The sequence below is a fragment of the Sus scrofa genome, chromosome 5 (assembly GCF_000003025.6).
Source record: "Sus scrofa isolate TJ Tabasco breed Duroc chromosome 5, Sscrofa11.1, whole genome shotgun sequence".
In the NCBI taxonomy this organism is placed as follows: domain Eukaryota; kingdom Metazoa; phylum Chordata; class Mammalia; order Artiodactyla; family Suidae; genus Sus; species Sus scrofa.
In genome coordinates this window covers 16,325,959-16,342,123 of record NC_010447.5, presented here as the reverse complement: position 1 = coordinate 16,342,123, position 16,165 = coordinate 16,325,959, and the positions used below count along the sequence as shown (strand labels likewise).

At 39.5% G+C, this 16,165-nt stretch overlaps 1 protein-coding gene across 19 annotated transcripts in view; it reads right to left on the bottom strand.

The window, feature by feature from the left end:
- Positions 1 to 16,165, bottom strand: part of LARP4 (La ribonucleoprotein domain family member 4) — a 176,304-nt gene that overhangs the window by 11,425 nt on the left and 148,714 nt on the right. For 13 of the 19 annotated variants that reach the window (XM_021091657.1, XM_021091644.1, XM_021091647.1 and 10 more), the window contains 6 exons: positions 14,605 to 14,715; positions 13,272 to 13,325; positions 9,712 to 9,924; positions 8,878 to 8,984; positions 2,062 to 2,274; positions 1,343 to 1,391 (listed from right to left, as the gene is read on the bottom strand). In XM_021091657.1, the coding sequence (XP_020947316.1) occupies positions 1,343 to 1,391; positions 2,062 to 2,274; positions 8,878 to 8,984; positions 9,712 to 9,924; positions 13,272 to 13,325; positions 14,605 to 14,715 (747 nt within the window). Of the gene's footprint in view, positions 1 to 1,342; positions 2,275 to 8,877; positions 8,985 to 9,711; positions 9,925 to 13,271; positions 13,326 to 14,604; positions 14,716 to 16,165 lie in introns of all 19 variants that reach the window. The other 6 variants (XM_021091645.1, XM_021091648.1, XM_005653120.3 and 3 more) reach the window with 2 other exon arrangements.

Sequence of the window (16,165 nt, the reverse complement as noted above, 5' to 3'; positions counted from 1 at the left end):
TTCATCTATCACTCTCTATATCACAAGCCTCTCACTTGTGGTATCCTCTCTACTTTCTCACCCCTGTACTCATCACACCACTAAAATTGCTTTGACAAGTCACCAATGCCTTCCACCATGCAAATCTGACTTTTTATTTGCTGACCTCCCTCTAGGATTTGCCACTGTTAACATTCTTTCCTGTGGGAGTTCATTCCTCTCCTAGCTTCTGATACCACTTTCCCTTCATTTTCAGATCTGATAAGCATGTTCTCTTCTCTCCCTGCTCCCTTTTCTGGGGGGCGCACTCCCGGTATGCAGAAGTTCCCAGGCCAGGGGTAGAACCTACGCCACAGCAGTGACCCCACCCACTGCAGTGACAACCCTCTTCCACTGTCACTCCCACTGAAAAAATTTTTCTTGGAGTTCCCACCACGGTGCAGCAGGTTAAGAATCTGCAGCAAAAAAAAAAAAAAAAAAGAATCTGCAGCAGTTCGAGTTGCTTCAGGGAGATGCTTGATACCTGGCCTGGCACAGTGGGTTAAAGCATCTGACATTGTTGCAGCTATGGGGTAGGTCAGCAGCTGTGGCTCAGATTCAATCCCTGGCCCAGGAACTTAGGCTGTGGGTGTGGCCATAAAATTAAAATTTTTTTTTCCCTTAAATCTATAAGAGGTTTTGTAAGATTGGTGAAAATAAGAATCAGCAGTAGGGAGAAAACTGCCTCCAAATAATAATTAATAAACAGTGTAACAGTTTCCAACACTATCAAACAGAGTATAAAAGTGAATTATATATCAGGCTGGGAAAAAAATCACATACTTTGTAAGGCTATGGATAAGCAGGAATTTTTTTCCAATGAGTGAAAACTGGCACAACTCCTATATAGAAGCCATTAGGCATCAACTTACTGAAATGCAATTCAGAAATCCCACCTTTAGGGATTCTCTTTCAGATACTACTGCACACATGAGAAATGGTGGTTGCATGAGGTTATCATTGTACTGTTTGTAACAGCACTGTAAGATCACAAGATTGAAACTACTTAAGTGTCCATTAATAAGGCAATAAACTTTCCACGGAATATTTTCACATGTTTTATTTTAAATCTTATGAATAGACTAGATATTTAAGTCATTTTTTTTTGAAAAGTGAGTAACATAGGTCAAATTTCTATGTGTGCTTTAAGAGTGATGGGTGGTAGTGATAGAGGATATTTCAGCATCAAGAATAATCTCTATTCATCTTTGCTGAATATTATAATCAATACTATAATCAAAACTGCTGAAAGATACAACAGAAGCCACTGCCATAGTAAACCACAAAAGAAAATAGAAACTAAAGATTAAAAAAAAATACTTACTGGGACTCTTTCATCTTCCCGTCGTCTTCGACCTCTGAAAAGAGTTCTCCTTTTAACATGACAAAAGGGGGTGGGGTGTGGGGTGGGGAAATGGCAGGGAGTTGGGGGGGGACACACAACTCATTAAGTTTCTTCCAATGTACACGCTCTATCAAAGTCGGGTGAACTTCTATTTTAAGTATCTCTACTTTCTAAATCTCCCTTATTATTAAAAGATTAACGTACGTTCTTCTGAAGGGATCCTGTGCTAACTTCACCTATGACCACCACCAAGTAAGTTGAGCCCATTTTTATTAGCAGTGCTCCTTCCACATCAGAAGCATATTTGGGTTTGGTTTTTCTGTTGTGTTTAGGCAGGGTAGGCAATATATAATCCCATTCCCATAGTTTATAAGTTGTTAGGAATTAAAACTATGAAGCAGACTGGGTCTTCTATCTTTCTAAGCCAATCTTTCCTTAGTGAACTGTAAAGAACTTCAGAATAACTTTTTAAAACCTCTGAGTCAGAGCTATATTCTACATGGGCACTCCAAATTTCTTAATAATTATGACAAACCCACAATATGTGAACAAAGCATTTATTTAGCATAACAATATACCAATAATTAAGTTAAAGCAAAAAAAAAAAATCACTACATCATGGTCTTCCAATATTCATATTATGATCAAAGATTTTTTTCCTATACCTTATTTCCATATTTATTACTGCATTTCCTTACCTGCCCCTTCCATAGTCCCCATTCTGCTCCGTCTGCAAAGTGGGAGTCTCCTTTGGAAGGTAGCTTTGCTCCTGATGCCCTGTTACTGTGGGGTTATGTCGTTCATTTGGAAAGTTCCTTGAACCAGATCTGTTCAATGGTCCATCCCCCAATGACACAGAGCCCTCTGTTGAATGTTCTGAACCACCTGATGACCTAAAATGAGGCTTCACACTATAAGAAATATAAGATCATATACATGAAAGAAAAATTCATTCCTTAAACAGATAGAAAATCTCTCCTCTTAATGGTACAAACTCTTAATGGGCTAAGTTAAAAAACTGCCTTCTGCTGTACTCTGATTTTCTATAAACTGAGTTAGATATAGAAGTGTCATGTTATAAAAATGTAAACCCTTTTATGTTCCATAGTTCTTTTTGCCTATTTTTAAGAGGCAAAGAACTTCTACGTTAAAAAAAAAAAAAAAAAAAAAAAAAAAAGCTGTTTGAAGAGATTTGAGGAAAGATTCAAAGTTCTTCAAGATAAAGCTACCTTTACTTCAATATTCAGGATATAACTAAGGATTTTACCTAATTTTTCTAACATTAGCTGCAGTTTTGACACATCTAAATCAGCCAGGCAGGGAATTCCTGCTGTGGCTGAGTGGTAAGGAACCCGACTAGTACCCATGAGGACCTGGGTTTGATCCCTGACCTTGCTAAGTGGGTTAAGGATCCAGCATTGCCATGAGCTGTGGTGTAGGTCTCAGATGCAGCTTGGATCTGGCATTGCTATGGCTGTGGTGTAGGCCAGTAGCTATAGCTCCAATTTGACCCCTAACCTGGGAACATCCATATGTCACAGGTGCAGCCCTAAAGACAAAAAACAACAAAAACAAAAACCCCAGAACAGCCAGGCAGGAAGCTTATGGAGTCTATGCTGCCATGCATTTTCAGTGTGGCAACAAGACCCCCAAAGGCAGGAGTAAGAACTGGTTTCTGGGGAAATCCCACTGTGGCTCAGCCGGTTAAAGATCTAGCGCTGTCATGAGCTGTGGTGTAGGTAGAAGACGTGGCTTGGATCCTGCTTTGCTTTGAGTGTGGGCTATGGCACATGCTGGCAGCTACACTTCAGAGTGGACCCCTAGCCTGGGAACTTCCTTATGCTGCAGGTGTGGTCCTTAAAAGCCACAAATAAAATAAAATAAAGATAAAAATCAAGTTACAAAGTTGAGCTAAACTTTGGAGTCCCCTGGTGGTTCAGCGAGTTAAGAATCCAGCATGTCACTGCAGTTGCCCAGGCTGCTACTGTGGTGTGGGTTCATTCCCTGCCCCAGGAACTTCCACATGTCACAGGGAGAGCCAAAAAGAAAAAGAAAAAAAAAAAAAAAAAAAAAAAAAAAAAAAAGTTGAACTAAGTTTCAAGTATGATAACTTTTCCAGGGAGTTTCCATTGTGGCTCAGTGGGTTAAAAACTTTACTAGTCTCCATGAAGATGCAGGTTAGATCCCTGGTCTTGCTCAGTGGATTAAGGAAGCTTCAGTGTAGGTTGCAGATGCAGCTCGGATACGGCATTACTATAGATGTGGCTGCGGCTCCGATTCGACCCCTAGCCTGGGAACTTCCATATGCCAGAGGTGTAGCCCTAAAGAGGAAAAAAAAAAACCAAACACCAAAACAACCCCTCTGCAAAAAATATACTTTTCCAGATAATTACTTACATATTACAAGATAGTCTGAAAAGCAATGAAAATTACAGTATATCAATCAACACAAAGTAATTTTCAAAATATTTATATTATCCATCATATCTGAAAATGACTTCATGAGGTAGATATGCTGTTTATGTATCCTTTCGGAAAATTAACACGCACCAAAATTTTCTCACTGCATTTCAATATACCTAATGGACAAGTAATTAGGTTTAAACAGCCCTCAGATCTCATAATCTTACCCTTCACTGAGAGAGACTTAACAATCTCAGCCCAGGCAAAAGAAAAAAGGGTGATGAAAGTAAGAAGTGACAAAAGACTGAAAGGAAGAAATAAAAGTAACAGAAAGATAAAGTATGAAAAGTAGAAAATTGCCCAGACTTCTGAAAGTTAGTCCTATTCTCTCTAAGTAGGTCTAGTGATCATCACTGGGCTGTTATAAGGTTAATAAACTGTTCCTTTACTGGTAACTTAAACAAATTTTAAGAATAAAGGTCTAGGAGTTCCTGTCGTGGCTCAGAGGTTAACAAACCCGACTAGTATCCTTGAGAACGCAGGTGCGATTCCTGACCTCGCTCAGTGGGTTAAGGATCTGGCATTGCCATGAGCTTCGGTGTAGGTCACAGACATGGCTCAGATCCTATGTTGCTGTGGCTGTGGTGTAAGCCAGCGGCTTCAGCTCTGATTTGACCCTTAGCCTAGGAACTTCCATATTCTGTGGGTTTGGCCCTAAAAAAAAGATATTGGTAACTTAAAAATAAATAAATAAGAACAAAGGTCTGGGAGTTCCCGCTGCGGCTCAGTAGTTAACAAACCTGACTAGTATCCATAAGGACATAGGTTTGATCCCTGGCCTTGCTCAGGGGTTAAGGATCCAGCCAGGAGCTGTGGTGTAGGTCGCAGACACAGCTCGGATCCTGAGTTGCTGTGGCTGTGGCGTGGGCCAGCAGCTACAGCTCTGATTCAACCCCTAGCTAGGAACCTCCATATGCTGCAGGTGCAGGCCTAAAAAGACAAAAAAATAAAAAGACAAACAAACAAAAGACAAAAGAATAAAGGTCTGGCAATGGTCACTTCTTAGAAAAAAAGAAGGAAACAAGGATTTGGGTTGGTGGCCAAAAGGCTCTTTAATTCACCTGCAGTATCTGCATTTTTAAAAAATTTTATTGTTTGCTTTGTAAGGCCAAACCCAAGGGTTATGGAGGTTTCCAGGTTAGGGGTCAAATCGGAGCTACAGCTGCCAGCCTACACCACAGCCACAGCAATGTGGGATCCTTAACCCACTGAGCAAGGCCAGGGATCAAACCCACAACCTCATGGTTCCTAGTCCGATTCCTTTCCACTGTGCCATGACAGGAACTCCTGCATTTTTAAAAGTACTCATGCATTATTTCTGTGCTAAAAATTAACAACCTGTATTGGTCAAATATATGGAAAAAATTGTTCACGAGTGGTTCTGGAAAAACACTGTCAGTCTAGAAGAGACCCACAGTTGTGAATGTAGAATTAAGTCCCCTCTATCAAGTAAGGCGATTTATACTAAAGAATCAGAGGTGGCTTGTAACTTATCCCTCATAGTCACATCCTTAGGTTCCTCCATCCCAAACTCTGAGGCTGGAATGAGCATCATGGAGCACCAGGTGAGCTCTGTCAGTGAGCGAACCTGCTCTAGTGCTGTTCCCTCTGACAATAACTCAGAGCTCTTCTTTCTAAGTCTGAAGCACAAACCCAGGGGCTGCTGTGGGCTTTGAGCACCTGACAGTCTGATTTCCTACCTGCTCTTCTAACAGTAATCAAGTAAATAACACACAAAACTACATTATATACCTTTCTTCTATCTTCAAAACCTTAGATACATATTCTTTTCTTTTCTTTTTTTTTTTTGGTCTTTTGTCTTTTTAGGGCCGCACCCGCGGATATGGAGGTTGCCAGGCTAGGAGTCTAATTGGAACTGTAGCTGCCAGCCTAGGCCAGAACCACTACAACACCAGATCTGAACTGTGTCTGCAACCTACACCACAGCTCATGGCAATGCCAGATCCTTAACCCACTGATCGAGGCCAGGGATCAAACCCACAACCTCATGGTTCCTGGTCGGATTCGTTAACCACTGTGTTTTGTTTCCACTGTGCCAGGACAGGAACTCTGTAGATACATATTTTTATAAGCAAGAGTAACAACTGTCATTCTTGGTTTTCTTATTGTAATTCGACCCCTTTCACCAAGAAAGCACAGCAAACAAAAACAAGTGACAATAAAGGCACATCAAAAGCCCATTTAATGCATTTTTAAGTCAAGCACCTACAAACATCAATACTTTTTGTTGTTATTCAAAATTACTTTTAGAGTTCCCGTTGTGACACAGTGGAAACAAAGCCAACTAGTATCCATGAGGGTGTGGGTTAGATCCCTGGCCTCACTCAGTGGGTTAAGAATCCGGTGTTGCCGTGAGCTGTGGTGTAGGTTGCAGACATGGCCTGGACCTTGCATTGCTGTGGCTGTGGTATAGGCGGGCAGCTACAGCTCCAATTTGACCCCTAGACTGGGAATTTCCAAATGCCATGGGTGCAGCCCTAAAAAGAAAAAACAAACAAACAAACAAACTTTTAGTCTATCTTATAACTGAGATAGCTATTTCACCTCACTGTTTAAAACAAAATTCACCCCTTCGAAGAAAGGCGAAAAAAAAAATTTTTTTAAACAAGGCTACTTCCCTCCTCATAAGGGAAGTTGCAAATTGTTATGTGTACTAACTGAATTCTTCTAAGAAACTTACTAGTTATAGTAGAAGAAAATGTTTTAGTCTCAAGTCAGCTGATAATAAAAAGCCATGTAAACCCTAGCAAGGTATTTCTCTTTAATTTTCATTTTTTGCATCTGTAAAATGAGTTATAACTACATTGCAACAAAGATCTTTCCATATTTAAACATCACTATCTCTATGAGCACATGGAAACGAAATAATTTTGACTAATAGGAAAGTTAGAGGACAGTACATGTATTAAGACTCAATGTACTTCTACTCATATGTACTAGCAATTAGAAATACTTGGAATTTTCCTGCTGTTACTGTATTACCAAACTAAGAGTCATCTACAAGAGTACAAGTAAAAAATCCATCATTCTTAAAATGTAAAGAATTCTTGCTCAGAACTTCACAAAGCAGTAAAAATGTGTAGTAAAAATTTTCAAACACTTAAAAATGATCTTTAAATACTTTAACCACCTGTGTCAGTTAAAGTGAGTATAACATTTGTGACTATTAGAGGGTAGTACATATGTGAATGCTTCCAGAATCCACTGAGGAGAGTATTTTTTAACACAGAGAGGCTTCTTTTTCCAGTGAAGCTTGTTTTAGGAAAACTACATGAAAGAACTGTGTTCCCAGAAGTCATCTTGGAAAAACATTCCCCACGTGATCTCCTTGCCAAAAAGAACCAACTAGGAGAATGAATAGAAACAATTTAAAACAAAACAACAAAAACAGAAGCCACCCATGAGGTTCACAAAATAAAGAAATAACAGATATGAAATTACTAAGTAAATCTCAACTACTACATGAGCTCTCTGGTTACTTATACTTAATGTCAAAAGTCATTATATACCAAATTACTGAGATTTTAAGTTAATATTTAGGTAAAGAATGTATGATACTTAAGAGACAAATTAATTTCTTATATAACAGCAAAGTTTCCAGAGTTCTCAATAATTTATTCAGAACTTTATGTTTTGTTTTGTTTTGTTTTGTCTTTTTTAGGGCCACACCCTCGGCTAGGGGTAGAATCAGAGCTGTGGCCTCTGGCCTACATCATAGCCAAGGCCACGTGGGATCTGAGCCACATCTTCAACCTACACCACAGCTCTCAGGAATGCTGGATCCTTAACCCACTGAGCAAGGCCAGGGATCAAACCTCATGGATACTAGTCAGATTCGTTTCTGCTGAGACACGATGGGAACTCATAGAATGTTGTTTTAAGAGCAGCCTTTGGAATCAGACGGCCTGGACTCAAATCTTGGCTTTGCAAGCTACGAGCTACATGCTTGTAGACATGATAGTTAACATTTTATGTCTCAATTTCTTCTGCTTTAAAGAGACATAATAACTGCATTTTTTTTTTTATTTTGTACTTTTTTTTTTTTTTTTTTTTTGCTTTTTAGGGCCACACCTGTGGCATATGGAGGATCCCAAGCTAGGGGTCTTATCAGAGCTGTAGCTGCTGGCCTACACCACAACCATAGGAACACCAAATCCGAGCTGCGTCTGCAACCTATACCACAGTTCACGGCAATGTTTATTTATTTTCTTTTTTGGGCTGTATCTTGGGCATAAGGAAGTTCCTGGAGTTAGAGGTCCAATTGGAGCTGCAGCTGCCAGCCCGTGCCATAGCCACAGCAATGCGGGATCTAGGCTGCGTCTGTGACCTACGCCAAAGCTCAATGCCAGGTCCTTAACCCACTGATTGAGACCAGGGATTGAACCCACATCCTCATGGATAATACTATTTGGGTTCCTAACCGGCTGAGCAACAACGTGAACGTTGTTGTATGTATGTATGTATTGCCGCTCTGTGACACATGGAGTTCCCCGGCCAGGGATCAGACCCGGGCCTCAACTGTGATCTATGCAGCACCTACGACAACAAGGGATCCTTAACCCACTGTGCTGGGATGGGGATCCAAGCGGCGTCCAGTACTCTCAAGAAGCCACTGATCCCATTGTGCCACACAAGAACTCTCCCAGCATTTATTATTTAAATCACTTAACATTTTTATCCTCAAAAAAGCTCATTCTCCAAAACATTACCTATTTAACACAATAAATGGCACTTAGGCACCAGATTTTATGTTGTTACCATAAAATGTATTTTTAGATTCTCTTTATTATTAAAAAAGGTCATATGTATTATGCGTAATCTCAAGTCTCAAGTTCCTTTTATAACCATTATCAACTCTGAGGTAAATGTATGTTTTATTAATTCTAAGTTAAATTGTTCACATACTTTTTTGCGGAAAAAAAACCTTTTTTTACTGGGTCAGCAAATAAGCATTGCTATTAACACAGTAACTGTTTTAAGAACTATGAAGAATTGTGTACAATAAATTCCAGCTACCATTTTTATCTTACCGATTTTTTTGGAATGGTCGACCCATGTTCACAGCAGCAGCAGCACTTGTTTTATAAGATCCCGGTGAATTAAAGCCATTCAGAAAACTACCATTGGGAAAAGGAGCCTAAAAGAAATTTTTAATGTTTAAAACTATTCACAGTAAAGCCAAACTTGTGTTCTTGTGTGAAGGTCATAAGAAACTTCTGATGAACTAACCTAGCATCAGTTTCTCTTATAAGCCAAAAATAATTTTAAAACATCTGCAATACTTTTTTCAAGCTATCACTTGCCTTACAGAACAAGGAACCACTGGTTCAATACCTAATAAAGAATATTTCTCAGAGTTCCTGTTGTGGCTCAGCACTTAACAAACCCAACTAGTATCCATGAGGACATGGGTTCGATCCCTGGCCTTACTCAGTGGGTTAAGGATTTGGCGGTGCTGTGGCTGTGGTGTAGGCCAGCAGTTGTAGCAGCGACTCGACCCCCAGCCTGGGAACCCCTCCATATGCCGTTAAGTGCGGCTCTACAAAGACAAAAAAAAAAGAAAAAGAGTATTTCTCTCTGGAAGTTTCACAAAGCTAAAAGCATTTTAAATCATTTAGAATTTACCCAGGCTCTTATTTTATCTAGCAATAGCTAAAGAATAAAATGATAGGAACCAACAGCTCAATTCTAAGTCATATGTATATACACAATACAGGGGATTAGATATCCTCACTACTATTTATTTAAAAGTCAGAAACTAATACCAACACAAAATAAAACATGAATTCTAACTCTAGTCAATTACTTCAAAATTCAAATTTCAGCTTCAACAATAAAATTTTATTTCTAAGGATCTCACTTACCAGTGGTGTTTCAAAGTAAGGTGCAGGATTTGGAGACCAAGACTGAGGCACAATACTATAAACAGAGTACTGTTGGTGAGGATTATATACAGGCTGCATAAAGACTGGTGAGGCATACTGTGCTTGAGTTTGAATGGGCTGACTATACATAGTAGAATCCATTAAGCGATAACCATTTTTAGCAAAAAAAGTATTAATGGCTTTTATCCTTGCCTAGAAGCAAAAAGAACACATTATAATCACAAAAGATTTAAGTGTATATTTTCACAAATATATATAATTTACATTTTGAAAATATTTTACATGACGTTATTTCCATGTACTGGAGAGTAGGTAGAGCACAAGAAAATGAAATCATTGATGGCCATAATTTTAAAAACTTTTATATGACAAAATACAATTAATAAACGAGGTAAAACCACAAATCAAAATATTAAAACAAATTGCAGCTTATCACAAACAAGGGGGATAATATTCCTAATATATAAATTCTAAAAAGAGATGAAACAGCCTAACAATCTTTAGAATGTTACAAAATGCATTAGAGAAATAAAGTTCACAGAAAAGAGAAAGGCAAAAGGCTCTTAAGCATATGAAAAGATGTTAAACCTTGCTCATGTGAGAAATGCAATTAAAATGGATAAACTGGCAAAGTCTAAAAACTTGATAACATATTCTATTAATAAGATTGTGGCAGAAATAGGCACTGTGATAAACTGATGATGAGCAGTCAAAATAGCACAACCCTTATAAAGGGAAATTTAGCATATCTTCCATAAGACCATATATGCAGTTACCATTATTTTTATCAACCCCACTCCTGGGAAACTTTACCAAATATACACTGAACAAAGAGGTTTTAAAAAAAAGATACAGGAGTTCCCATCGTGGCTCACTGGTTAAAGAATCCAACTAAGAACGATGAGGTTGTGGGTTCAATCCCTGGCCTTGCTCACTGGGTTAAGGATCCCGTGTTGCTGTGAGCTGTGGTGTAGGCTGCAGATGCAGCTAGGATATAGCATTGCTGTGGCTGTGGTGTAGTCCGGCAGCTACGGCTGCAATTTGATCCCTAGCCTGGGAACCACCATATGCCTCGGGCACGGCCCTAAAAAGCAATAAACAAATAATTAAAACCAATAACCAAACTTACCACCTAAAAAACTGAAAAGGAGCAAGCTAAGAACAAAGCTAGCAAGCAAAAGGAGGAAATGAGGATTAGAATGGAGATAGAGAAACAGAGAAAAATCAATGAAACTAAAAATTGGTTTTTTGAAAAGATTAGGAAATGAGCTAACCTTTAGCTAGACTAAACAAGAGAACAGATTCCAATCCCTAAATGAGAAGTGAAAACTAAAATCAGACATAAACACTCATTTTACAAAAATAAGAAAAATCCAACAGAGGTCCTATTGTGGCACAGCAGTAACAAACCCAACTGGTATCCACAAGGCTGGATCCCTGGCCTCACTCAGTGGGTTAAGAATTCAGCGTTCCTGGAGTTCCCATGTGGCGCAGTGGTTACCGAATCCGACCAGGAACCATGAGGTTTCAGGTTTGATCCCTGGCCTTGCTCAGTGGGTTAAGGATCTGGCGTTGCCATGAGCTGTGGTGTAGGTCGCAGATGCAGCTCGGATCTGGCATTGCTGTGCCTGTGGTGTAGGCTGGCAGCTGCAACTGTGATTTGACCCATACCCTAGGAACTTCCATATGCTGCACATGCAGCCCTAAAAAGCAAAAACAAAAACAAAAACTGCAATGAGGTACTACTACCTGACACCAGTCGGAATGGCCATCATTAATAAGTCTACAAATTACAAACGCTGGGGAGGGTGTACAGAAAGGGAACCCTTGTACAATGTTGTGGGAATGTAAATTAGCACAACCACTATGGAGAACAGTATGGAGGTTCCTTAGAAAATTGAGTATAGGAGTTCCCCGTCATGGCGCAGTGGTTAGCGAATCCGACTAGGAACCATGAGGTTGCGGGTTCGGTCCCTGCCCTTGCTCAGTGGGTTAACGATCCGGCGTTGCCGTGAGCTGTGGTGTAGGTTGCAGACGAGGCTCGGATCCCGCGTTGCTGTGGCTCTGGCGTAGGCCGGTGGCTACAGCTCCGATTCAACCCCTAGCCTGGGAACCTCCATATGCCGTGGGAGCGGCCCAAGAAATAGCAACAACAACAGCAAAAGACAAAAGACAACAGACAAAAAAAAAAAAAAAGAAAAAAAGAAAATTGAGTATAGAACTACCATATGATACAGCAATCCCACTCCTGGGCATATAGCTGGACAAAATTACAACTCGAAAAGATACACGCACCTTTATGTTCCTAGCAGTACTATTCACAATAGCCAAGACATGGAAACAACCTAAACGTCCGTCAAAGGATGACCAGATTAAGAAGATGTGGTACATGTATACAATGGAATACTACTCAGCCATCAAAAAGAATGACACATGCCATTTGGAGCAACATGGATGCCACTTACTATGAGATTCTCATAGTAAGTCAGAAAGAGAAAGACAAGTATTGTACAATATCACTTATATGTGGAATCTAAAATATGGCACAAATGAACCAATCTACAAAACAGAAACAGACTCACAGATGTAGAGAACAGACTTGTTGGTTGCCAAAGGGGAGGCAACCAACAAGTCTGGGGAGGGAGTGGGATGGACTGGGAGTTAGTCTGGGGCTAGTAGATGCAAACTATTGCATTTAGAATGGATAAGCAATGAGGTCCTACCGTACAGCACAGTCTCTCAAGACAGACCGTGACGGAAGACAATATAAGAAAGGGAACATGTATGTATGAATGACTGAATCACTTTGCTGTACAGAAAAACTGGCATAACATTGTAAATCAACAATACTTAAAAAAAAAATAAAAAAGAGAAAATTTGAAGGCAGATTTCATGGGATCTGAGAATACATTAGACATGTAAAGACAATGAGCAAGTGTCATCAATGACAATTTTCAGGTTCCCAAATGGCTGAATACTAATGTGGTGATACAGTTTCAAATGAGTTTGAAAATATTGAGACTGTTTCCTACTATTGTTACTAAAAATCATCCCTGCTCCTTTTGAGACCTATGATTATTTTATATGTTGTTAAACAGCATCTAACTTAAAAACTTCATATTGTCTGAAGTTATGCCTCTGGAAGGGTTGCTGTTTAGAAACTTTTTTTCTTCTTTTTAGGACTGCAGGTGCGGCTTATAGAAGTTCTCAGGCTAGGGGTCGAACCAGAGCTGGTTGCGGCTTCGGTCTCTGCCCTTGCTCAGTGGGTTAACGATCCGGCGTTACCTTGAGCTGTGGTGTAGGCTGCAGACACGGCTCGGATCCTGCGTTGCTGTGGCTCTGGCGTAGGCCGGGGGCTACAGCTCCGATTAAACCCCTAGCCTGGGAACCTCCATATGCCGCGGGAGCGGCCCAAAGAAATAGCAAAAAGACAAAAAAAAAAAATCATTATGGGTTTTATAAAATGTTATTCATCTTTGTTAAGACAGACAACAAAAACTTCCTTGTTTCATGCTGGCCTACTTACAAGTGTTTCTTACCATAATTGGCTTGCCCTGAAATGTTTTAACTTCTTCTCTCAAGTATTTAAAAGCCTGTTAGCAAAGCAGAAAGGAACATTCATTAGCATTCAAACATTTCATTAAAGCCACCATTATTCTATCAAGAGAATTTGGTATTAGCAATTATCTCTAAACTGTTAAACAATAAAAAATTCTAAAGGTGATCCTATCATGCAGGTGATAGAGAATGAAAAAGTAAAAACTTAAGACCTCAGGTATAGTTCACACTTATTGTATATTAACCAATATGGATTACTACAGATAAAACACACAAAATTCAAAACAGACCCAATCCAGGAGTTCCCGTCGTGGCGCAGTGGTTAACGAATCCGACTAGGAACCATGAGGTTGCGGGTTCGGTCCCTGCCCTTGCTCAGTGGGTTAACGATCCGGCGTTGCCGTGAGCTGTGGTGTAGGTTGCAGACGCGGCTCGGATCCTGCGTTGCTGTGCCTCTGGCGTAGGCCGGTGGCTACAGCTCCGATTCAACCCCTAGCCTGGGAACCTCCATATGCTGCGGGAGCGGCCCAAGAAATAGCAGCAACAACAACAACAAAAAAGACAAAAAGACAAAAGACAAAAAAATAAAAAAAATAAAAAAATAAATTTATAAAAAAAAAAAAAAAAAAAAAAAAAACAGACCCAATCCAAATTACTACCTATCAATTTAAAAATGGGTTCAGGAGTTCCCGTTGTGGCACAGCAGAAATGAATCCGACTAGGAACCATGAGGTTGAGGGTTTGATCCCTGGCCTTGCTCAGTGGGTTAAGGATCTGGCGATGCCGTGAGCTGTGGTGTAGGCCGGCAGCTACAGGTCTGATTAGACCCCTAGCCTGGGAACCTCCATATGCTGGGGGTGTGGCCCTAGAAAAGACAAAAAAAATAAATAAATAAATAGAATGCTACCTCATAAGTTTTTGTTTCAAAGGAGTATTTATTTCTTCTCTTATTTTTAGGTAGAACATGATAATAAATAAGAATAAAATTTATATCCAAATTCCCAGAATCAGTATGGAAATTATGTATTTATTGTGGACCTACTATGTACTAGAAATACTACAGAGCAGTTTCTAATCCCCATGTTAATTTTAAATTGTGTGTTTTTATTGATAGGAAACAAACTCTTCTTAAATTGAAACAAAACTTTAGGGAGATCATCAAAATGGAAACCAATTAATATGCAAAACCAAAAAGGTGAACAAGGCTCTCCACAGTATTTACATTACTATAAGCACTTGGTTTCCTGAATTAAAGTATACCACTACTTCTTTTACCATTAGGATTTACAATCAGAAGAAAAGTTTTCTTCTCACCTGCTGTGCGTCTGTGTCTGACTGGAAAGTGATATACCAGTTGCTATTGTGTGCAAACTCGCAGCTTATCACCTTGGGACAGTTTTCATTTTTAAACAAAGCTTTTACTTCCTAAAAAAGAAAAACTTTGGTTAACTCTAAAAATATATCAGGGAGTTCCTGTCGTGGCGCAGTGGTTAACAAATCTGACTAGGAACCATGAGGTTGCAGGTTCAATCCCTGGCCTTGTTCAGCGGATTAAGGATCCGGTGTTGCCGTGAGACGTGGTGTAGGTCGCAGACACAGCTTGAATTCCATGTTGTTGTGGCTGTGGTATAGGCTGGTGGCTACAGCTCCAATTAGACCCCTAGCCTAGGAACCTCCATATGCCATGGGAGAGGCCCCAGAAAAGGCAAAAAGACAAAAATAAAATAAAAAATGACAATATGTCAATAATGAGGGCATCCCCCCATTTATCTACAATAGTCACTGCACACAAAGCTATCCCTGCTTTCAAAACTAACTGAAAACTGAAATTATCACAAATACATGGATTTAGAAAATGATTATCAAACAGAACAGTGTAATTGTTAACAGCTTGAATATAAAAAAAGAAAACAACTAGAAGTGAACTTTAAATATCCCTAAAAAGTTACAAAAAATGAAACAACCTCTACTGAAACACAACCCAGGGTGAGACACTGATTTACACGGAGAACCACCCAGTGTTGAAGGTTTTATAATCTCCACTTCACAGCTGAGAAAATGGTGGCTCAGATTATTTAAATTACCCACATTATAACAAAGTGGATCTGAAACCCAGACTTGTATGATCTCCAAATTACATTTGTATTAATAACTATTTGAGCTCAAGGACAAATTTAGCAGTATATAATAATTCCCAAACAGCGGCCCCTAAAACCTGATTAGGTTAAACAGTACCATAGATGTCAAAATTCACCAATTATTAAGCTGACTGAACAATCAACATCACAGCAGTGAAGTCTAACCTGTATTCTGACTCCAATTTCTAAAATACTGAATTAAAAAAATGTTTCTACTTGTAAAGAAATTTTCTTGTATCAACTATTACTTGAAATAAATTCACAGATATTCTCCAATCATTTCTATTTCCTTTATAATGTATAATGAACTGACTGATTTAGTTAAATCTTAATAAAATCAGTATTTTCATCCTTTATCATTCTTTAGGAATAGTTCTGTCATTATTATTATTATTTTTTGTCTTTTTGTCTTTTTAGGGCTGCACTGGAGGCATATGGAGGTTCCCAGCCTAGGGGTCTAACTGGAGCTGCAGTCGCCAGCCTATGCCAGAGCAACAGCAATGTAGGATCTGAGCCGCATATTCGACCTACACCACCGCTCATGGAAACGCCAGATTCTTTTATTTTATTTTATTTTATTTTATTTTATTTTATTTATTTTTGTCTTTTTTTTTTGCTATTTCTTTGGGCTGCTCCTGCGGCATATGGAGGTTCCCAGGCCAGGGGTCGAATCGGAGCTGTAGCCACTGGCCTACGCCAGAGCCACAGCAATGCAGGATACGAGCCGCGTCTGCAAC